This window comes from Somniosus microcephalus, chromosome 17 (genome assembly GCF_052327205.1).
Source record: "Somniosus microcephalus isolate GS21.2 chromosome 17, FLI_Smic_1.0, whole genome shotgun sequence".
NCBI lineage: Eukaryota > Metazoa > Chordata > Chondrichthyes > Squaliformes > Somniosidae > Somniosus > Somniosus microcephalus.
In genome coordinates, this window is record NC_141003.1 from 60812073 (window position 1) to 60834610 (window position 22538).

The 22538-nt window shown below is 45.1% G+C and overlaps 1 protein-coding gene across 3 annotated transcripts; it reads left to right on the plus strand.

Moving 5' to 3' along the window:
• Positions 1-13: 13 nt before the first annotated feature.
• On the plus strand, positions 14-18736 carry LOC147105765 (ADP-ribosylation factor 4-like). 3 transcript variants are annotated; one of them, XR_015081583.1, is made up of 7 exons: positions 14-348; positions 5450-5530; positions 7734-7843; positions 13850-13921; positions 15352-15474; positions 17106-17445; positions 18549-18736. XR_015081583.1 is itself a non-coding variant. In XM_086010503.1 (6 exons), the coding sequence occupies exons 1-6, from the start codon at positions 282-284 to the stop codon at positions 17190-17192; spliced, it is 540 nt and encodes a 179-aa protein (XP_085866629.1). In that variant the 5' UTR covers positions 14-281; the 3' UTR covers positions 17193-18736. The 3 variants fall into 3 exon arrangements, 2 of the variants coding, with proteins under 2 accessions (XP_085866629.1, XP_085866630.1); XM_086010503.1 differs by having other exon boundaries at positions 17106-18736; XM_086010504.1 differs by lacking the exon at positions 14-348 and adding an exon at positions 12098-12230 and having other exon boundaries at positions 17106-18736.
• The last annotated feature ends 3802 nt before the right edge of the window (positions 18737-22538 follow it).

Below are 22538 nucleotides of genomic sequence, written 5' to 3' on the forward strand. Positions count from 1 at the left end.
CCGCCCGGAAGCGGCGTCAGTAATTCACCTTTCAACTCGCGGTCTAGGCGTCATTCCTTCCTCGCTGGCCAGAATTGTCATCAACAACGTTATTGCCGCTCCCAGTCTAGCCCGCCCGAGCCGCCAGGCCCCCGGACTGCCAGCCCGCCCGAGCCGCCAGGCTCCCGGACTGCCAGCCCGCCCGAGCTGCCAGGCCCCCGGACTGCCAGCCCGCCCGAGCCGCCAGGCCCCCGGACTGCCAGCCCGCCCGAGCCGCCAGGCCCCGCTCCATTCCCAGAACCATGGGATTCGTATTCTCGAGCCTGCTGGATAAATACTTCGGAAAGAAACAGAGGCGGATTCTGATGGGTAAGTCCGGGATCCGGGGTGAGAACCCGGGGTCCAAGGGAAAGGGACCCGGGTCAACATTTGAAACCTTTTCAAACTGTTGATACTTGAGTTTTTGAGCCTGCTGCGCGTGTTGTGAGAATGAAGGAAATGGATAAATAATTCTAATTGCCCAGGTTTCAGCCTGTTGGGAGCTTCACACTGGGAAGGGTGGTCGTGGGTTAGAGTCTAAAGCATAAGTTGGCACATTTGATTCTTGTATACTTTTGTTGTAATAAACCATTGCCATCTGTGTGAAATGTATAATTGATTCCAGAATTGTCCGTTTGGTAACTGGGGCTTGGGGTCGGTTTTATCATGCCCTAAAGCGTTATCTTTGTTTTGGTGATGAAAATTAAATTTAAAAAAATGACAGGTTGATTAGTTCAGACTGAGGGTCTGCACCCCGAACGATAACCTGTCCTCTCCTTCCAGCTGTTGAACATGTGCTTTATTTCTTGGTCTTTTAGAATTGTAGAATGATACAGCACAGAAAGAGGCCATTTGGCCAATTGTGTCTGTGCTAGCTCCTTGAAAGTGCTGTCCAATTAGACCCACTACCCTGCTCTTTCTCCATAGTCCTGCGAATTTTTCCCTTTCATGTATTTATCCAATTCCCTTTTGAATGTTACCATTAAAACTGCTTCCACCGTCCTTTCAGGCAGTGTATTTCAGATCACAACTCGCAATGTAAATATTTCAGTTGACTATTTTCACTTTTATATGGCCTAAAACAAAAGCTAAATAGTGTGGAGGCTGGAAATCTGACAAAAACAGAAAATGCTGGAAACACTCAGCAGGTCAGGCACCATCTGTGGAGAGAGAGAAACAATTAACATTTCAGGTCAATGATTTTTCCCTAACTCTAGCCGCTCCACAGTCAGGCTGTTTCTTGTTTCTTCTCCATCGCTCAAGGTTAGCTCCATAATAGGTGGTGTTCATTATGGTGAGTTAGGGCCAAGTGTACTCCTCGAGTACCATTTTAAACTGATATTTTTTATTATTTTATGTAATACATTGATTTTGCATTGCTATGGGTAAAGCAGCATCATGGTTACTTCTTTTTTATTCGTTCCGGGATGTGGCAGTGTTTATTGCCCATCCCTAAGTGCCCTTGAGAAGGTGGCGGTGAACCGCTGCAGTCCTTGTGGTGAAGGTACTCCCACAGTGCTGTTAGGAAGGGAGTTCCAGGATTTTAATCCGGTGACGATGAAGGAACGGTGATATATTTCCAAGTCAGGATGGTGTGTCACTTGGAGGGGAACTTGCAGGTGACTGTTCCCATGCGCCTGCTGCCTTTGGCCTTCTACTACAACAACAACAACTTGTATTTATATAGCGCCTTTAACATAGTAAAACGTCCCAAGGCGCTGCACAGGAGAATTATAAGACACACAAATTTGACAGTGGTAGAGGTCGTGGATTTGGGAGGTGACGGTGGTAGAGGTCGCGGGTTTGGGAGGTGCTACCGAAGAAGCCTTGGCGAGTTGCTGCAGTGCATCTTGTAGATGGTACACACTGCAGCCACGGTACGCCGGTGGTGGAGGGAGTGAATGTTTAAGGTGGTGGATGGGATGCCAATCAAGCGGGCTGTTTTATCCTGGATGGTGTCAAGCTGTTGTTGAAGCTGCACTCATCCAGGCAAGTGGAGAGTATTCCATCACGCTCCTGATTTGTGCCTTGTAGATGGTAGAAAGGCTTTGGGGAGTCAGGAGGTGAGACACTCGCCGCAGAATACCTAGCCTCTGACCCGCTCTTGCCACAGTATTTATGTGGCTGGCCCAGTTAAGTTTCTGGTCAATGGTGACCCCCAGGATGTTGACAGTGGGGGATTTGACGATCGTTATGCCGTTGAATGTCAAGAGGAGGTGGTTAGAATCTCGCTTGTTGGAGATGGTCATTGCTGGCACTTGTGTGGCGCAAATGTTACTTGCCACTTATCAGCCCAAGCCTGAATGTTGTCTAGGTCTTGTTGCATGCGGGCACAGACTGCTTCATTATCTGAGGAGTTGCGAATGGAACTTAACACTGTACAGTCATCAGCGAACATCCCCACTTCTGACCTTATGATGGAGGGAAGGTCTTGATGAAGCAGCTGAAGATGGTTCAGCCTAGGACTCCTGCAGCGATGTCCTGGGGCTGTGGTGATTGACCTCCAACAACCACAACCATCTTCCTTTGTGCTAGGTTATGTTCAAATCCCTCCACGGCAGTTTGAGAACTTTAATTCAGTTTAATAAAAAGCTGGTATCAATAAAAGTGACCATGAAGTTGTTGGATTATTGTAAAAACCCAACTGGTTCACTAATGTCCTTTTTAGGAAAGGAAACCTGCTTTATGGCACTACCACTGTGCTAAGTATGTTGGATTAAGAACAGATCTAGCAGCTTAAAAGTGGGCATCCATGAGGTGCAGTAGGCTATCAGCAGCAGCAGAATTTTATTCCACCATAATCGGTAACCTAATGACCCAGAAAATCCATGACCATCAAGCAGGATAACCAACTTTGGTTCAGTGAGTGTAGAAGAGCTTGCCAGGAGCAGTATCAGGCGTACCTAAAAATGAGGTGCCAACCTGGGAAAGCTGCAACACAAGACTACATGCATACTAAACAGCGGAAGCGGCATGCTATAGACAGAGCAAAGCGATCCCACAATCAACAAATCAGATCAAAACTCTACAGTCCTGCCACATCCAGTCATGAATGGTGGTGGACAATTAAACAATTAATGCAAACATCTTCAGCCAGAAGTGCCGAGTGGCTGATCCATAGCTGCCCCCTCCTGAGGTCCCCATCATCACAGAAGCCAGCCTTCAGCCAATTTGATTCACTTCACGAAATATCAAGAGTGTACTGGATACAGCAAAGGCTGTGGGCCCCGACAACATCCCGGCTGTCGTGCTGAAGACTTGTGGTCCAGAACTAGCTGCACCTCTAGCCAAGCTGTTCCAGTACAGCTACAACACTGGCATCTATCCGACAATGTGGAAAACTGCCCAGGTATGTCCTGTCCACAAAAAGCAGGACAAATCCAATCCAGCCAATTACCGTCCCATCAGTCTGCACTCAGTCATCAGCAAAGTGATGGAAGGTGTTGTTGACAGTGCTATCAAGCGGCAATTACTCACCAATAACCTGCTCACTGATGCTCAGTTTGGGTTCCGCCAGGACCACTCTGCTCCAGACCTCATTATAGCCTTGGTCCAAACATGGACAAAAGAGCTGAATTCCAGAGGTGAGGTGAGAGTGACTGCCCTAGACATCAAGACAGCATTTGACTGAGTGTGGCATCAAGGAGCCCTTGTAAAACTGAAGTCCATGGGAATGAGGAAAACTCTCCACTGGCTGGTGGCATACCTCACACAAAGCAAGATGGTTGTGGTTTTTGGAGGTCAATCATCTCAGCCCCAGGACATCGCTGAAGGAGTTCCGCAGGGCAGTGTCCCAGGCCCAGTCGTCTTCAGCTGCTTCAATGACCTTCCTTCCATCATAAGGTCAGAAGTGGGATGTCTGCTGATGACTGCAGTGTTCAGTGCCATTCGCAACTCCTCAGAAAATGAAGCAGTCCGTGCCCGCATGCAGCAAGTCCTAGACAACATTCAGGCTTGGGCTGATGTGTGGCGCAAATGTTACTTGCCACATAAGTGCCAGGCAACGACCTATCTCCAACAAGTGAGAGTCTAACCACCTCCCCTTGACATTCAAGGCATTACGATCGTCAAATCCCCTGGGGGGTCACCATTGACCAGAAACTTAACTGGATCAGCAACTCACTAAGACTTCTTTGGCAGCACCTCCCAAACCCGTGACCTCTGCCACCTACAAGGGCAGCAGGGACATGGGAACTCCATCACCTGCAAGTTCCCCTCCAAGTTACACACCATCCTGACTTGGAAATATATCGCCGTTCCTTCATCGTCGCTGGGCCAATATCCTGGAACTCCCTCCCGAACAGCACTGTGGGAGTACCTTTACCACAAGGATTGCAGTGGTTCAAGAAGGCGGCTCACCACCACCTTTTCAAGAGCAATTGGGGATGAGCAATAAATGCTGGCCTTGCCAGCGACGCCCACTTTCTGGAATGCATTACCACCATCAAATTCCCCACCAACATTCTGGGGACACCATTGATCACAAACTCAACTGGACTAGCCATATTAACACTGGTGACGAGTGCAAGGCATAATCTGGGTACTCTGGGACGTGTGGCTCACCACCTGACTGCTTGAGAGGCAGTCCTTGTGATGGAGAGGATAGTATTCTGTAAAGCGAACAAACTGGTTATGAAATTTCAGGTGTTGCAATGAAGTGACCACAAATGCTGCTGGCTTCCATTTTAAAAATGACACTGAATTTCAACACTGAGCCAGGTTTTTAGCCCAACCACTCCATGTTGTTCATCCTCCACACGAGCCATATCTAATCCTATGTACCTATCCTGTTCCCATATCCCTTTATCCCCTTTTTTCAACCACCAGCTACCACATGGAGTGGTTGAGGCGACTAGTATAGACGCATTTAAGGGGAAACTAGATAAGTTCATGAGGGAGAAAGGAATAGAAAGATATGTTAGGGTTAGATGAAGAAAGGTGGGAGGAGCATAAAGGCTGGCATAGATCTAGTTTCTGTGCTGTAAATTCTATGTAACATAATAAATGTTGACATGGTTGCTGCTTCAGTTACTATTTCCAGTAGTGAATTCCACAGCCTTGCAACTTTTTTTTTTCCAAAAAGTAAAGTTTCTCCAGCGCTCTCGCCTATATCTCTTGCATTAATCTTGCATCAATGTCCCCTTGTTCAGGACTCCTCAATCACTGGACACTGCCAGTTTCTATCCACTGTCTTATCGCTTCATAACTTTAAGTACTTCTATGTAATCACCCTTAGCTTCCTCCTGTTCTAATGAAAATCACACAAAAAAACCTAGGTCTAGCTACAAATTGGTATCGAGTTCTTTCACGGGTTGTAAATGTACATTTAAATAGGGAATGCTGCATGGAAATGTTGAGGATTTAATGTACTGTCATGGAAGGTTTAGTACTATGTAAGTTGTCTGAACTAATTTGTTCCTCTGTATCTCAGTGGGACTTGATGCTGCTGGTAAAACTACAATTCTGTACAAGCTGAAGCTGGGCGAGATTGTCACCACCATTCCAACAATTGGTAGGTTTCTCAATGTTTTGTGGGGGGTGGGGGGTGGGGGGGGGGGGTAGGGCAGAAACATTCATTGTCTTCATCCAGTTCCTTTAACTGCTCGGAAAGTAAGCAGCTGACCACCTCCATCTCCACCACTTGTGCTGGGAGGAGATGTGCAAGAGGAACAATCCCTCCATTAAAGGAGCAGTCGCCTTCAATGTTAAATATACAACATGCATTCATACAGTACCTTTAACATCGAAAAATGTCCTGTGCAGGGGTGTAATCAGAAACAAAAAATGGACACTGAACCAAGGAGGAGATATTTTGGGGGGTGGTGGGGGGTGTGAGGGGTGGGGGGGGGTGTGAGGGGTGGGGGGGGGTGGTGGGGGGTGTGAGGGGTGGGGGGGGGGTGGTGGGGGGGGTGAGGGGTGGGGGGGGGGTGGTGGGGGGGGTGAGGGGTGGGGGGGGGTGTGAGGGGTGGGGGGTGTGAGGGGGGGGGGTGGTGGGGGGTGTGAGGGGTGGGGGGTGTGAGGGGGGCGGGGGGGGGGTGTGAGGGGCCGGGGGGGGGGCGGGGTGAGGGGGGGGGGCGGGGTGAGGGGTGAGGGGCGATCAAAAGCTGAGTTGAAGAGTTGGGTTTCAAGGAGGTTCTTGAAGGAGGAGAGCAAAGTGGACGGGTTTAGAGAGGGAATTCAATAGCGTGGGGCTTGGGTGGCTGAAGAGATGACTGCCAACGATAGAGCAACCTCATGTCTGCGGATGATATTGCCGGGAACAGCATTTGGAGGAGGTTGAAGAGGGATAATGGACCACGGTCACAGAGGATGTCATTTGTGACTTTGGTGGGGCTGTGTTTGAAGGCATGGAATCCTGATCGGAGAGATTCAAACAAGGAATTGTGGTAAAGAGGAGCATGAATTTAGGGACAACAACACATTCAAGGACTTTGACGAGGAAACAGAGATGGGCAGTAGTTTCAAGGACAGAGGTTGAGTTTGGGTTTTTTGAAGAGGGGGTGATGGGGATTTTGAAATTGAGGACGACAGTACCTGAGGAGAGGGAATCATTAATAATATTGCCTAGCATGGGAGCCATGGAGATAGATGAGCTTGGAGAGGGTATGAAGTGAGATAGGAGAGAAACTAGTGAGACGTGGATTTAGGGTGAGGCAGGAAGAGCCTGAGCAGTAGTTTGACTTGGTAGGTGAGGGGAAAGGAGGGTCAGCAGCTGAGGTAGCTGAATGGATGGTCTCATTCTTGATGGCAAAGAAGTCCATGAGTTCCTCACACTGTTGGTGGTGAGGTTGGAGCAGGGCATGGTCATAAATATGCTTAAGAGAGTTTGTCTGGATAGACAGGTTTAGGGAGATCAGAAATAGAAGAGGAGTGAAGGTGAGCTGAGATGGAGATTGAAATTACCGAGATGAATCACTCAGTGCAGAGGCTGAAGGAGGATATCTTGGTGAAAAGCTTGGGTGAGTGGGTAGCGAGGATGGTTGACAATGGGGATTTTAAAGAAGTGGTTAGAGGGGGTAGATCAGAGAGGAGGTGCCAGAGGAGTATGGGAAGAGACCACGGTGAGACTTGGTGATGAGGACCGTCACCACGCCAGTAAGTATGGCTGGGCAGAGAGGCTTTGGTGAGGGGCATGGTATCGTCATCTGTGAACCAAGTTTCAGTCAAAGTCATAATGTCCGTGCAATCATCCATAATAAGGTCATGGATGGCCAGGGCCTTGTTTGAGTGAACGGACATTCTGGAGGGAAATGCAGAAAGGCGATTGATCCACTAGCAAAGGCGAAGAGGGTAGTGTTGAGTGGGGTGAGTGGTTGACGAGGTTAGTCCCCAGTGGATACACTGGGCAGGAAGATCAGTGAGAGGAGAGGCTGGGGAAGTAGGGTTGCTGTTTGTAAGGCGAGAATGATGGGCGCTTCGACGGGCTGTGTGAAGAATACCGAGAGGGGCACAGGGTTGCTGAGAGTTACGTTGGCAGGGAATCAAGCCTGGGTTTATGGCAGGAGAGTAGGAAGGCAGAGGAGTAGTGATAGGTTGGGGTAGAGATTGGCGGAGCAAAGTATCTGAGGCATGAAATTAAAGGTGGCATATCTGATGGAAAGTGGAAGCAACCAATGGGAAATGTGACTTTTGACATTAAAAATAAACTGAAGCTGTGCAGTCCTGGAGCAGATTGTGGTCTTGTGACTGAGCATTAAGGTATTCTCTCATTTCAGGTTTCAATGTGGAGACTGTAGATTACAAGAATGTCTGCTTCACCGTGTGGGATGTGGGGGGTCAGGATAAAATCCGTCCTTTGTGGAGGCACTACTTCCAAAACACACAGGTATGTGAATGCTGGTAACTCCTGAGCAGGTCCTGGCCTATTGCAGTGGTTCTCAAACTGGGGTCTGCAGACACATGCCGGGCGTCTGCGAAATCAGCGCAGTCATTAGCAGCATGTTCGGAAACCAGTGACTGTACCCTGCGCACACAGGCCTGTGCTGCCGTACTGTACCCTGCACTTTCAACCGTAATCCGTCGTCAACGTGCTGCTAATGATTGACGTGATCCTCATCCAATTGCTGCATGACGTCTCGTCAATGAACCATTCCGAGGAGTACTTTCTGGTCACATGGCCCCACCTCCTCTCGTGTGTATGATCAGTGGGAAAACACCATCCAAATTCAGATCGCTGTTCCTTCGTTGTCACTGGGTCAGAATCCTTGAATTCCCTACTTAACACCATTTTAGAAGCACTGTCATCACACCAACAGCAGTGGTTCAAGAAGGCCCACCACCACCTTAGGGCACCTAGGGATGGGCAAGGAACATGGCCTTGCCAACGACGCCCACATCCCGAGAACAAATATAACAAAGGTTTCAGACTTTGTCTTTGAAGATAGTCTCGTCACTCTGCAACTAATATAAATAACTATTTTTCTATAGACTGGTGCTTTTTTTTTTTTTTTGCATGCACTATGTCAGAAATGGGAAAGTATAAACTTATTTGGCAAGACTGTGACTTTAAAGCCATCCACTCCCAATTTGTATGAAAGTTTAAATTATTGTTTGTATTCGGAAGGGGGAAATCTTAACCTGACTAAGTGAGAACCCAAGTAAACTGGAAAACCATACACCTGCACCATGATGCACTTTTGCTAAATGCTTTTGAAAAAGTTGTACACAATAGGCTATTAGTTAAACAAAAACCTGTTGGGAATGAATAAGAAACTGGCTGAAGTGTAGAAAATGATGGATTCAGAAACAAGGTGTGGAGTAGTGACATTTGCAGAACAGGCCCAAGTCAAATTGTGTATTGCCAATGAAGTACCTGCAATGTAGGAAAATGCAGAAGCCAACTTGCGCACAGCGTGCTCCCACAAACAGCAGTGAGACAACTGACCAGATGATCTGTTTTAGTGATGGTGGTTGAGGGATAAATATTGGCCAGGACACCGGGGAGAACTCCCCTGCTTTTCAAGTGGTGCCGTGGGATCTTTTATATCCACCTGTTGGCCCTTTTCTTCTTTATTCACTCTTGGGGATATTGCCCATCACTAGTTGACCTGATTTGATGCAACTGAGTTTCTAGGGCACATCAGAGGTCAGTTACGAGCCAACCAAGCTGGTGTGGGACTGGAGTCACATCTAGGCCCAGAGCGGGTAAGGACGGCAGGTTTCCTTCCTTAAAGGACATTTGTGAAACAGTTGGGTTTTTAATGACAATCCGACAGCTTCGTGGTCACTTTTACTGACACCTACGCTTAATTTCCAGATTTCTTGTTTGAAACTGAATTCACATTCTCAAACTGCCAGGATCAGATTTGAACTCTCGTTCCCTGGATTGCTCGACCTTAGTTTAACGGCTCATTTGAAACACGGGACTCCCTGGTAATGCACTCAAGTATCAACCTTATGTGCTCGAGTACCTGTAGTGGAGTTTGGACCCATGAACCTTCTGGCTCGGGAGAGAGCAGTGTTACTGAACCAAGGCTGTGGATAATGAATGCGATACTACAATAGCAGCTTGGATTGATATAGCGCCTTTAATGTAGTAAAATGTCCCAAGGCATACTTTGGGCAATTATCAAACAAAATTTGATAACGAGCCACATAAGGCAATATTGGAACAGGTGACCAAAAACTTGGTCAAAAAGGTAGGGGAGAGAGAGAGGTAGCGAGTCGGAGGGGCTCTAAGGAGGGAATTTCTGAGCTTGAGGCCCAGGCAGCTGAAGGCACAGCTGCCAATGGTGGAGCGATTAAAGTCGGGGATGTGCAAAAGGCCATACTGTTTGAAATGGATTCGGTACTGAACACCACATCATTGATCATAATATGATTGAGTTCAGTGTTGTGTTTGAAAGGGAGAAATGTGAACCTGCTAAGATTCTAGGATTTAGGTAAGGCTGACTTCAACGGGGTGAGACAGAGACTGTCCACTGTAAGTGGGCAAATCTGTTAATGGGTAAAATGACAGAAGATCAGTGGGAGGTGTTGAAATTTTTAGCACGATACAGAACCAGTTTATACCCCTAAGTGGCAAGGACTCTACTTGGCAAAAAAAGTCATGGGTGACGAGGTAAGAGACAACATAAAACTAGCACAGATCCTGACAACTGGAAGAGATGCAAAGAACAACAAAAGGTGACGAAACAGATAGTAAGAGCTCCAAAAAGGAGTATGAAAATGCCCTAACTATAATCTTCCAAAGTTCTCTCGATTCAGGAACCATTCTTTTAGATTGGAAAATTGCATAGCAATATACACAAGAAGGTGCCAGGTTTTAACTACAGTTCTATAATTGCACCTGTCAGCTATTTAAGAAAGGGGAAACCAAGGAATTATAGACCAGTTAGCCTAATATCTGTTGTTGGGAAATTACTAGAGTCTATAATTAAGGATAGAGTGAATGAACACCTTGAAAATTTTCAGCAGATCGGAGAACCAGCATGGATTTGTAAAGGGTATGTCATGCTTGACAAACCTGATTACATTTTTTGAAGAGGTGGCTAATGTAGTGGACAAGGGAATGTCTATGGAATGTTATTTACATGGGCTTCTAGAAGGCAATCGATAAAATCCCTCATAAGAGACTGTTAGTTAAAGTTGAAGCTCATGAATTGAAGGCAAATTATTGACCTGGTTAGGAAACTGGCTGAGCAGCAGGAGACAAAGTGTAGGGATAAAGGGCAGGATGTGACTAGTGGTGTCCCACAGGGATCTGTGTTGGGGCCTCAACTATTCACCATATTTATTAACAACTTAGATGATGGGATAGAGAGCCACCTATCCAAGTTTGCTGATGTCACAAAGATAGGAGACATTGTAAGCAGTGTAGATCGAAGCATAAAATTACAAAGATAATAATAGATCAAGTGAATGGGCAAAATTGTGGCAAATGGATTTCAATGTAGGCAAGTGTGAGGTCATCCACTTTGAGTACTTTCTAAATGGTGAAAAGCTAGAAACAATGGAGGTCCAAAGGGACTTCGGGGGTCCATGTACATCGATCATTAAAATGTCATGAACAGGTACAGAAAATAATCAAAAAGGCTAATGGAATACAGGAAACTTTGCGATATCCGGCACCGACGGGACCGAGCTGCTGCCGATCTATCAAAGCTTCCGGGTAGACCAGCGCTAATGTTGAAGGATACGGAGGTTTTTATCTCCGTATCTGACAACAAACACTGTTGCTTAGCAACAGCTTGTAAACACTCGGCCCGTACCTTGGAAGCGTCTCTGAAGCTGTTGCTAAGCTACAGAGACGCTTTCCAGAGCCTGACTTTTTAATTAAAAAAAAACTAGGAGAAGAAAAAAAACCTAACCAAAACAGCTGCTGATTTCTGCCATTAGATCGAGGTTTCCGGACATACAACCTCCGGATAAACCAAAGTTTCCTGTATTGGGCTTTATATCTAGAGGACTAGAATACAATGGAGTAGAAGTTATACTACAGCTATACAAAACCCTGGTCAGACCACACCTGGAGTACTGTGTTCAGTTCTGGGCACCACACCGTAGGAAGGATATACTGGCCTTGGAGGGAGTGCAGCGTAGATTTACCAGAATGAGACCCGGACTCCAAGGATTAAGTTCCGACCAAACGGCAGTTGATGCTAGGTCAAGTGTTAATTTTAAATCTGAGATTGATAGATTTTTGTTAACCAAAGGTATGAAGGGCTATGGGGCAAAGGTGGATATATGGTGTTAGATCACAGATCAGCTGTGATCTCATTGAATGGCAGAACAGGCTCGAGGGGCTGATGGCCGACTCCTTTCCCTATGAACAAATACTGCACGCGTTGGAGGTTAGGTTAGTATTTTAGAAACTGCAGACATTTTCACGTGCTAGTTCAATTTTCCAATAAAACACGACACAGTATTCTGTTAGCATGCCATTTATTCTTTATAAGCAAAAGAATTGCACCCATAAAGAAACTTTTATAAAAATATAAATAGGCAAAACAATGGCAGATGCAATTTAATACAGATAAGTGTAAAATATACTCCATGTAGGGCAGGGAAAAATATACATTGCACCTAGTTCATGAATGGATTACAGCTGCTTCATTAATGACCTTCCCTCCACCATAAGGACAGGAATCGTTCTGTTCGTTAACATCGCCACAGTGTACTGTTCCGCGTGCAAATTCTCCGATAATGAAGCAGCCCGTGCCAGCCTACATCAGGATTTGGACAAGATTCAGATTTGGGCTGACAAGTGGCAGGTAACAGTCATGATGCATAATTACAGTATATATAGAGATATTACATGGAATTTACAGCACAAAAACAGGCCATTTGGCCTAACTGGTCTATGCTCCACATGAGCCTCCTCTTGCCCTATCAGCATATCCTTCTATTATTCTATAAAGTAGTTCTACTTTACAAGAGTGGCTGCACTTCAAAAGTATTTCATTGGTTATAAAGCGCTTTGGGACATCCTGAAGTCATGAAAGGTGCTGTATTAGTGCAAGTCTTCCTTTCATTCTTTCTTTATTCCTTTCTCCCTCATGTATTTATCTCGCTTCCCCTTAAATACATCTATGCTATTCGCCTGAACTACTCCATGTGGTAGCACGTTCCACATTCTTACCTCTCTGGGTAAAGACGTTTCTCCCGAATTCCCCATTGGATTTATTGGTGACTCTCTTGTATTTGTAGCCTCTAGTTTTGGTTTTCCCACAAGTGGAAACCTCCTCTCTACGTCTGCCCTATCAACCCTTTCATAATCTTAAAGACCTCTGTTGGGCCTGCCTTGTAGAGAAAAGAGACCCAGCCTGATCAATCTTTCCAGATGGGTATAACCCCTCAGTTCTGGTGTTGACATTAGCGAGGGATGAAGCTGAACTTGGCTTAGTTTTAGTAGACTTGACTCTCAAATTGTCCAAGCAATGCAGAGCAGCAATCGGCAAAGCCAATAGGATGCTGAACTATGTAGGCAAAGTAGCAAAATGCAAGTCTGAGGAGGTCGTGGTCAAACTATAGTGATCTGGTCATACTGCATCCAATTTGGTCACTGAGACATGAAGGAGAGGCTGGAAGCAGTGCAGGGAAGTGTCATGAGGTTCGTTGCTGGTGTTTGAGGTTAAAGTTATAAGGAAGGTCAGCAGAAAGTTGGGCTTTTCAGCCTACAAAGATGATTAGAGAGGGGATCTTGCGAGGTTTGCAAGATTAAGAGAATGGAGAAAGTAAGCCTGTAATACTTTAAATTAAACTGAGTAGAACATGAGTGCACAAATTAAACATTTACTGAATAATTGAATTCTACAGCATGAAGATTTTAGAATTAAGATGGGCTGAATGACCTTCCTCCAATGTTTAGAAAGTGTTTTACTAATTTTTAATACCTTAGTTTGCATTGATTTTGGTCTGTATCCCTTAGTTTGCTGTGGGTTACTCTGTAACCTTATAGTAAACCTGTACTAGCAGCATGGAATTTGGTCATAATAGTAAATGAGTTTTTTAAAATGGTTAATAGCCTTATTGGGGATTAGTGGTTTATATGCAGACCAAATTGTGTCATGGCCAACATTGTTTCTGTGCCAATCTGGGTTTTTGCTGTAAATGATTGGTCCCTGACAATTATCCTTGAGGTATATTGAATTGCAAGGGACTATGATTCAGCTGTAATGCCTGTTATGAAAGCTTTGAGAAGTTATATATCAAGGGGAAAAAAGAACTGCTCAGTTGGAATTCTCCAGACTTGGTCATCTGTATTTGATGTACTTGTTTCATACTTTCTAATGTGATTGTTATCCTTAATGGAGTGCACTGTTGGAGCGAGTTGTGTTCTGTTGTACAACGGGTAAGTCGCTATAACTCTATTGGTTGTTTATCCTTTTAGGGCCTGATCTTTGTTGTGGACAGCAATGACCGAGAGAGAGTGCAGGAATCGTTAACCGAACTACAGAAAATGGTGAGAAATGGCAGTGCTGGCTGGTTCAGGGGAAACCCAAGTTTTATAAGAGTAGCAAGGTGGTGTTTCAGGTGTTTGCCAAATCAAACGTGTGTTGTAACTAAACTGGGGGTCTCTGCCCTAAAGTACCCTTCAAGTAAACTCTAACCTGGAACTAACAGAAAATGCTGGAAAAAATCAGCAGGCAACATCCCCGTGGAGAGAAATTAGAGTCGATGTTTTTGAAAAAGGGTTTCGACCCGAAACGTCGACTCTAATTTCTCTCCACGGATGTTGCCTGGCCTGCTGAGTTTTTCCAGCATTTTCTGTTGTTATTTCGGATTTGCAGCATCCGCAGTATTTTGCTATCTATCCTGGAACTAATGGATTTACATATTTTGCCCTTCAACCACTAAGGATGTTTGGAAAAACACAAGTCCATTTTGCTTCATGCTAACCATTTATGCAGAGTCCCTTCAGCTTCTGAGGAAATAAATCCCTTTTACACCACCTGGTATGGATTCCTCAACGATCATTTCTAAATTTCTACACTAAGCTATTCGCTGAATGGGACTCGCTGGTCAAGGAAAACATTCAAAAATGTTGGATGATGGACCAGAAGATGCAAAATGGGGCCAGACTCCAAATGAAAGTTACAGCTTGAGTCTATTAAATTAAACTAAATTAAATGCTACAAATCAGTGATTGTGGGAGAGGCCCTGATTCCATTATAAATACAGACGGCATTAGACTGAGCATTTGATGCATTGATGTGAGGGAACCGGCCTTGTTGAGAAATAGTTTTTTGTGGAGCAAATTGAAGAAATAGTGGCAGCTCCTCACGTGGCTCCGCGGCTGAGCTACATTCACCAAAAAGGTCCCAGGTTCAAGTGTTGGCCTTTGTTGAATGAGTTGATCTCATCTGAAGCAGGTGTTAAAGGCACGGAAGGCGGCCTCAATACCCTGCATTATGGAGCAGGGAAATTCAGCTAGGGTTCCTGCTCCTGAATATTATTCATTAACTCACATGCAGGTGTGTGGATGTTGGGCACAAATAGGATTGGGCTCGCCTGTGATGTGATGTGTTCCAGTTGAATAGCCCATCAACATTGGCCACCCAGTCTTGGGTTTGTTCATTAGTACAATAAAAACAAATAGAACTCTGGGATATGATGCCACGGCTGGCTTAATTACTGAATGTAGCTCCTATCGCCCACCATTGAGGGTTCATGTGCTGCCATCGCACCCTTTCCTGTGTCTGGGAAACTCCTGAGATTGAGGTTTGTAAACACTTGGAAAATGGAGGCCTGTATGTGAGATTTAAATTTCACTTGTGCAATAGTTGCCTAAACTCTTAAGTTTCTTGCTTCTAAGACTGTTACACTGTTGGCTTTAATTTTGGTTTGTGATGACTGCGCTCACGCTGCTTGTACTTTGCCCTTTGTTCTCAGCTGCAGGAAGATGAGCTGCAAAATGCAGTGTTGCTGGTATTTGCAAACAAGCAGGATTTGCCAAATGCCATGGACGTTAGTGAGCTCACAGAGAAACTGGAATTAAACCGCCTGAGCAGACATGTGAGGCTTTTGTATTTCTCTCAAATGTACACACCCATTGTTGGTGTTTGGTGTTGAAGATGTCTTTTCTTTAAGGTCTCCAATGACTAACGGGAAAAGTATACACAGCAATAAGGTGTCAGGTTTTAACTACAGCTCTATAATTGGCCTCGGCATTCCTGGCTATAGAGGGGGAAAGCAGCTTGCGGTTACGACCATTAAGGTGTCAGCAGTGGCAGCACTCTTGCTTCTGAGTCGGAAGGTTGTGGGTTCAAGCCCCACTCCAGAGATTTGATCAGATAATCCAGGCTGACACTCTAATGTTCCCCCTAATTTTTTGGGGCCATGCGGCCCCTTTAATGGGCTGCACGGCCCATCCAAAGTTCCGTGCAGGTGCAGTTTTTTGCATTGGAAAGCCGGCTCACCGGATGCGCAGGACCTCGACAGCTGTGCAGTCGCGCAGCTTAAAGGGAACGTTACTGATACTCCATTGCAGTACAGCGGGAGCGCTGCACTGTCTGAGGTGCTGTCTTTTGGATGTGATGTTAAACCTCTGGTGGATCCCATGGCACTATTTGAAGAACAGGAGAGTTCTCTTCGGTGTCCCAGCCAATATTGATCCCTCAACCAAGATCACTAAAGCAGATGATCTGGCCATTTATCTCATTTCTGTTTGAGAGACTTTGCTCTGTGCAAATTGGCTGCCACATTACAACAGTGACTACCCTTCGACAATGCTCGGTTGACTGTAAAGCGTTTTGAGACATCCTGAGGTGGTGCAGGGCTTTGTAGAAGTGCGAGTCCTTTTATTACCCAGTGACCCTCGCTGGAACTGCAATTGTGTGAACTTTGAAAGAGCGGGTTTGAGCTCAGTTGCCCTCGTTCAGTAGCAACAACTAGTACTTGCATTTATATAGGGCCTTTAACGTAGTAAAACGTCCCATGGTGCTTATCTTAACTTGCTCACACTTGTTGTCTAAGCTCATATGTAAAGAATGGTCCAATGGGAGCTGCTTCCAATCCCTGTGAAACTACCCAACACCTCGGGAGGAGGCAGCCATTCAGCCCATTGTGACTGTACCACGGTTAGCTTCACATCAGAGCTATCTACACTAGTTCCATTCCTCTGCACCCAGTAATATTTTTCTTTGCGTGGTATCAGTTTCCCCAGAAGTATAATTGACTTGGCTTCAAAGCCACTTGAGTAATGCATATTCTAATAATTTACAGGATTAACACCAAATTAGGAGGCTTATTGTAAAATGCTCTGGCCATACATTTCCTCCATTATCGTTACTGAGCAATTTCACCCCATCACTGAGTTATCTTTTTCACTGCTTCCTGTCACGTGGCCACACATTTCAGATAATGCACAGCTTTTGGTCTGTGTCCTTACATTAAAGATTCAGACTTTAGCAGAATTAAACCTGAAAAAAATCATTTTGCAAACTCCCAAACACTCCTGTAACATGTTTGACATAATTCATCCCCTTCAGTGTATGACGGCATTTCTAGCCTCATTACCACAGTGTATTCGGACCAGAGGGTCTTGCTGTGTGATGCAATGAAAGATTCTCTTATGTGTCCAAGTCCTCTTTCTTTAGGTAAGATTGTTGTGAATGGTATTAATTTTTTTCTCCTTGTCTTCACAGTGGCGGATAGAGGCCACGTGTGCCCCTCAGGGCTTTGGTCTGTATGAAGGACTGGAATGGTTATCCAACGAGCTGTCCAAAATGTAGAAGAATAGCTTCATCCACATTCTCGCCTACATCAGTGTGTCAACTGTTGGGACTTGAACTCAAGGACTTTTAATAGCTTCCTTTCCTAACTCTTGGTTCCATATCCTTATTTTACTTTTCATCTCTTGCCTGTCGACTCTTTTTGGTGCATATTTTAAAAAATCGAAGTTTGGGCAGTGATCCATTCATCCAATAATGGCTGGATGTCTCCATGCAAGACCAGTTCAAGGAGCGACGGCATCACCTTTTGGCTGTAAGTTAGAACCCTCTGGTTGTGACTGAGAACTTTGCAACTTGCTCCCAACTACAATTATAAATTTATAACAACTGGATGAACCAGATCTGCACAGGATCCCGCTGTGCTTGTTTAATCTTCTGATTTTGGACCATAGAGTATTTTAAATGGTTGTTCAACGCGCAGTGATACTCTCCCTCTTCAGTGTTCCACAGCCATCAGAATGTACACATTGAGGATTCCAGCGAAGGAAGAGGATTTGCAGATGTGAATTGTGATGCTTTCCAATGCAACAGATGCTAAGTTGGATGCAGGAGCAGTAATGACCATATTGTTTCAGGATTAGAGAATGTGTGGAGCCTTGTGGCTAAACTGCAGCTTGGAGAATGTGTTTAATCTGCATTTGTGAGGAGTGGCAATTATAAGATGAACAGACTCCTCAAGCAGCTCTTAGCTTTTCAGAGTAACTCCCTCCACCCTAAATGCAGCCTTCACCTGTTGACTGGACAAGCCAACTTCCTTTTCATTTAGCTTAACTTTACCCTGCACACAGGAGCTTTTTACCTTCAGCCTGTTCAAGCGGTCTATTGATCTGCCCTGTTACTTTTGGTGAGTCTCCTCCCCAGTATAACCCTGTGGGGCAGGGTGCCAGTAGTGGCATTTCTCCCAGCACTGCAACAAAGGGCCACTGCAGTGAGTTCTGGCCTGATGTGCTAACCCAGATCTGGGTAGGAAATGCTTTTTGAATGGAATTGTATCACTTAAAACTAAAACGTGTGTATTTCACTTTGTGGCTGTACTTTTGTTTTTTTCAATTTTAGGAATAAACTATCTGGTTCCAAAGGCACTGGTTTGCTGTTTTAATAGGTTGAGGGTAAATCATAATTTCCACAATTGTACAGAGAAAACTCAGTTAATAATTGTGCCTCTGCAAGACAATATATATATATATGGTTTAAAAATACAGCCAAATCTTAAATTGTATGCATGGAGCATTTACCTCATCCTGCCATGGTATTGTATTTGTGCTAATATAAAAATGATGGGGAGCCCTTCTGAAATTCCCCTTTTGTGTTAATGTAATGTCCTTTTGGTTATGTAAACACTTTTCTGTGCTTTAGATGCTGTAAACACACCTGCGAATGTATATTGCGTTCCTTGTGGAGACTGTGATCCTGATGACTGGTGTTGTTCGAAACAGTAAATCAGTGAACTGAGGCAAACCATATGGAACATAGCTGAAGGCATAGTATCTTTTCTGAAACGTTGATTCAACCTTAATAAAGGCATTTTCAGAAACATTCCCTAATATTTTGTGCATGAATTGTACTTTCAACTTCATTTAGGAACATGTTGACTTAAAAAGGAAAAGAACCAGTCAGTCTGTATTTGTGTGGGTGTGACCTCCTAGGAACAGCTGCTCATACATGAGCACAATCCAGCAGCCTTTGGTGATGAACCCTGCACTGGGGCAATCGAGCAGGCTGTCAAAGAAGGCGGGGAAAAAAAGAGAGAGCAGACCAGTTCTGGTAGTGACTTGTCTGTAGTGCTCTCCACTGTCGTCCAGCTGGGTGGGACAGCACTCGCTTGGTTCCATTCTTATCTAATCGTAGCCAGAGAATCACCTGCAACAGCTTCTCTTCCTGCTCCCAGTATCATTGCCACTGGTATCCCCCAAGGATCTATCCTTGGCCCCCTCCTATTTCTCATCTACATGTTGCCCTTTGGTGACATTATCCAAAAACATACTGTCAGTTTCCACATGTAAACTGATGACACCCAGCTCTACCTCACTACCACTTCTCTAAATTGTTAGACTGCTTGTTCGACATCCAGTTCTGGATGAGCAGAAATATTCTCCAATTAAATACTGGGGAAAAACGAAGACATTGTTTTCGGTCCCCACCACAAACTCCATTCCCTAGACTTTCATCTGTCTGAGGCTGAACCACACTGTTCGCAGCCTTGATGTCATATTTGACCCTGAAATGCAGCATAACTAAGACTGCCTAATTCTACCTCCGTAACATCGCCTGTCTCCACCCTTGCCTCAGCTCATCTGCTGCTGAAACCCTCATCCATGCCTTTGTTACCTCTAGACTTGACTATTCCAACACACTCCTGGCTTGCCTCCCACATTCTACCCTACGTAAACTTGATGTCATTCCAAAACTCAGCTGTCCATGTCCTAACTTGCTGCAAGTCCCATTCACCCATCTCCTGTGCTCGCTGACCTACTTTGGCTCCCTGTTAAGCAACACCTTGATTTCAAAATTCTCATCCTTGTTTTCAAATCCCTCCATGGCCTCGCTCCTCCCTATCTCTGTAATCTTCTTCAACCACCCTGAGATATCTGCACTCCTCTAATTCTGCCCTCTTGAGCATCCCTGATTATAATTGTTCAACCATTGTTGACTGTGCCTTCTGTTGCTGCGGCACTAAGCTCTAGAATTCCCTGCCTAAACCTCTCCGCCTCGCTACCTCCTTTAAGACCTACCACTTTGACCAAGCTTTTGGTCACCTGCCCTAATTTCTCATGTGGCTCGGTGTCATTTTTTGTCTTAATATTCCTGTGAAGTGCGTTGGGACGTTTTACTACGTTAAAGGTGCTATATAAATACAAGTTGTTGAAAATGAGAGATCTGGGGCTCCTGATTAACAAATTGAAGCTATCGCAACAATGCAGTGGCAGTGAGTAAAGTAAATCAGATGTTGGGATGTATTAAAAGGACAATATTGAGGTGAAATAGTGAGGTTATCCTGACTTTATAAATCATTGGTGCGACTGCACTTAGTGTGTACAATTCTGGTCACCATAGTACAGAAAGGCTATTGAAGATATTAAAAGGATAAAGAGGGTAACCAGAATGATTGAGCACCAAGATGAGCATATGTTTTTTTAAAATCAAGACTTGTGCTGGAGGAGGTTAGAGGCCACGGGAGGGATTTGAAATCAAGTCATTGCCAGACCAGGAGCCAGTGTAGCTCAGTGAGAACAGTGGGTGATGGACACTTGGTGCAAGTTCGGATACAGGCAGCAGAGTTTTGGATGAGCTGAAGTTTATGTAGGGTGGAAGATAGGAGGCCGGCCCGGAGTGCGTTGGAATAGTCAAGTCTAAAGGTAACAAAGGCACTGACGGTTTCAGCAGCAGATGAGTTGACGCAGGCATGGAGTCAGGTGTTGTTCCGGAGGTGGAAGTGGTGGTCTTGTTGATGGAGCGGATATGGGGGTCAGATACTCATCTCGGGGTCAAGTATGACTTAAGCTGTAGTCCTGTGGAGAATCACAGTCTTGACGTCCAGAGAAGTCCAGGAATTTGGAAGCCATATTTGAGCAAAGATCCAGTGCTCACTGATGAAAACAAAGAGCAGGAGATGGGCAGTGGGTCCAGGTAACTTGTAGTTATATGTACCCACTATTAGAACTAGGGGAACTTAAACAGTAGAAGAGAGGAGATTGTAAGAGGAAGGGCAAAGGATGGCGTTGCATAGCAAAGGAGCTCCCTAGGGAACTGCAGGCCAGGAGCCATATACAACTTCATAACTCGGTAACAAATATCCTGCAGCCGTGTTTGAAGGTGGTGAAAGACTGGTCATTCAACATTATATCCTCAACTGACTCTTGCATAAAGTAGTGAAAGGATGGAACGTACTTGGCTACTAGAGCATTGGAATTGTCCCATAAGTGGCATAGGGTGCTGTAGAGGGAAATCACAAGTAATAGTGACTACTAAGGAGAGAAGAAATGATAGTGTTGAGAAAAGGCAAGTAGTAATTATAGGCATTCTAATAGTACATGTTCAGATAGGCTTTTGGGACCACAGCTGAGAGCGTCCAAATGTCTGTTGCTTCCCAGGTGCCAGGGCGAGGGATGTAACCAACAGGGAGACAAGAATCTGGAAAATGGTGAGCAGCCTGAAGTTGTGATTCATGTTAGGACCAGTGATGAATATGATTGATGTCTTTCAAAAGGAGTTTGAAGAGCTAGATGTTAAAAAGCAGATCTCCAGGGTAGTACTCTCAGTATTACGTTCTAGCATTTGCAAGGTCAGCGAGAAGCAGATGCACCAACATGTGACTTGACTGATGTGCAAGGAGAGTTTGATTTCTAGGGCATTGGGACAAATTTTAGGGCGAGGTCAACAGACAGAGTGGGCTTTGCATAAACTGAGCCACTGCCAGTGTTCTCGGAGGATAAATGGAGCAATGCATAAGATTTCAACTAGTAAGGCAGGGGGAGAGGGCACATTTTAGAACATCTGGAGGAAGGGCTGACTATTGAAGGGATAAACCAGTCTAAAATAGTAAGCTCAAGGAGGATATGGAGCATTGTACCTTAGGGCACAGAGGTTAAGCAGAGAAGGGAAAAAGGTACTGTAGAGTTTGAATGTGTAGTGTTTATAATGCTTTCCATACTTGCATATAAAGTTGGGAAATTAGAGGCACTAATTGAAATGAATGGACATGATGTCACCTAGACAAAGTTGCCTTCAGCCAGAGCAAGACTGGGATCAAAATATTCATAGCTGTACATTCCAGGAGTGATAGAGAACAACAAAAGAGGGGGGGGGGGGGGACACCTTATTAAAGACATGATTACATCCAGAGAAAGGAAAGTTTATTGCTGGTGGGACTAATTGGGTAGCTCTTTCAAAAAGCCGGCACAGGCACGATGGCCTTCTGTGTTGTTAGATTCTATGATTTCCGATATGCTTCATATCCCAACAGAGGCGGAGTTCTGATAGAGACTCAAAATTGAAGAATTTGGTTAAGGCCAATTGGGAAAACATTCGGGTCCATCACGGTGTGGGGCAGGCTTGCTGGACCCGCTGGTCTTTTACTGCCCGTCAATTTTGGATGTACGATATTAAAATATGAGCTTGTTTGGATACACAATAAATACATTGACTGGGTGACTTGTGCATTAAACTTAAGAAACCCTGGCAAAACAGAAGAAAACTTGTGGGGAGTGAGGTGACTGTGGTGGTCCTGCCAGAGGAGGGGGCTCCCAGAATCAGCCATAGAGGAGAAGGGTCTACCCGGAGGAATAAAGGAAGCCAGTTACTCCTTTGGTGAGAAAATAAAGCGGGTAGAGGAATATGAGATTTGAC

What these genes read in the sequence shown, in the direction of transcription:
- LOC147105765 (XM_086010503.1), top strand. Translation starts at nt 282, where the DNA reads ATGGGATTCGTATTCTCGAGCCTGCTGGATAAATACTTCGGAAAGAAA. An exon ending in ACTACTTCCAAAACACACAG is followed by an intron (nt 7,844 to 13,849) that starts GTATGTGAATGC and finishes TTATCCTTTTAG; the next exon opens with GGCCTGATCTTTGTTGTGGA. An exon ending in TAAACCGCCTGAGCAGACAT is followed by an intron (nt 15,475 to 17,105) that starts GTGAGGCTTTTG and finishes TTGTCTTCACAG; the next exon opens with TGGCGGATAGAGGCCACGTG.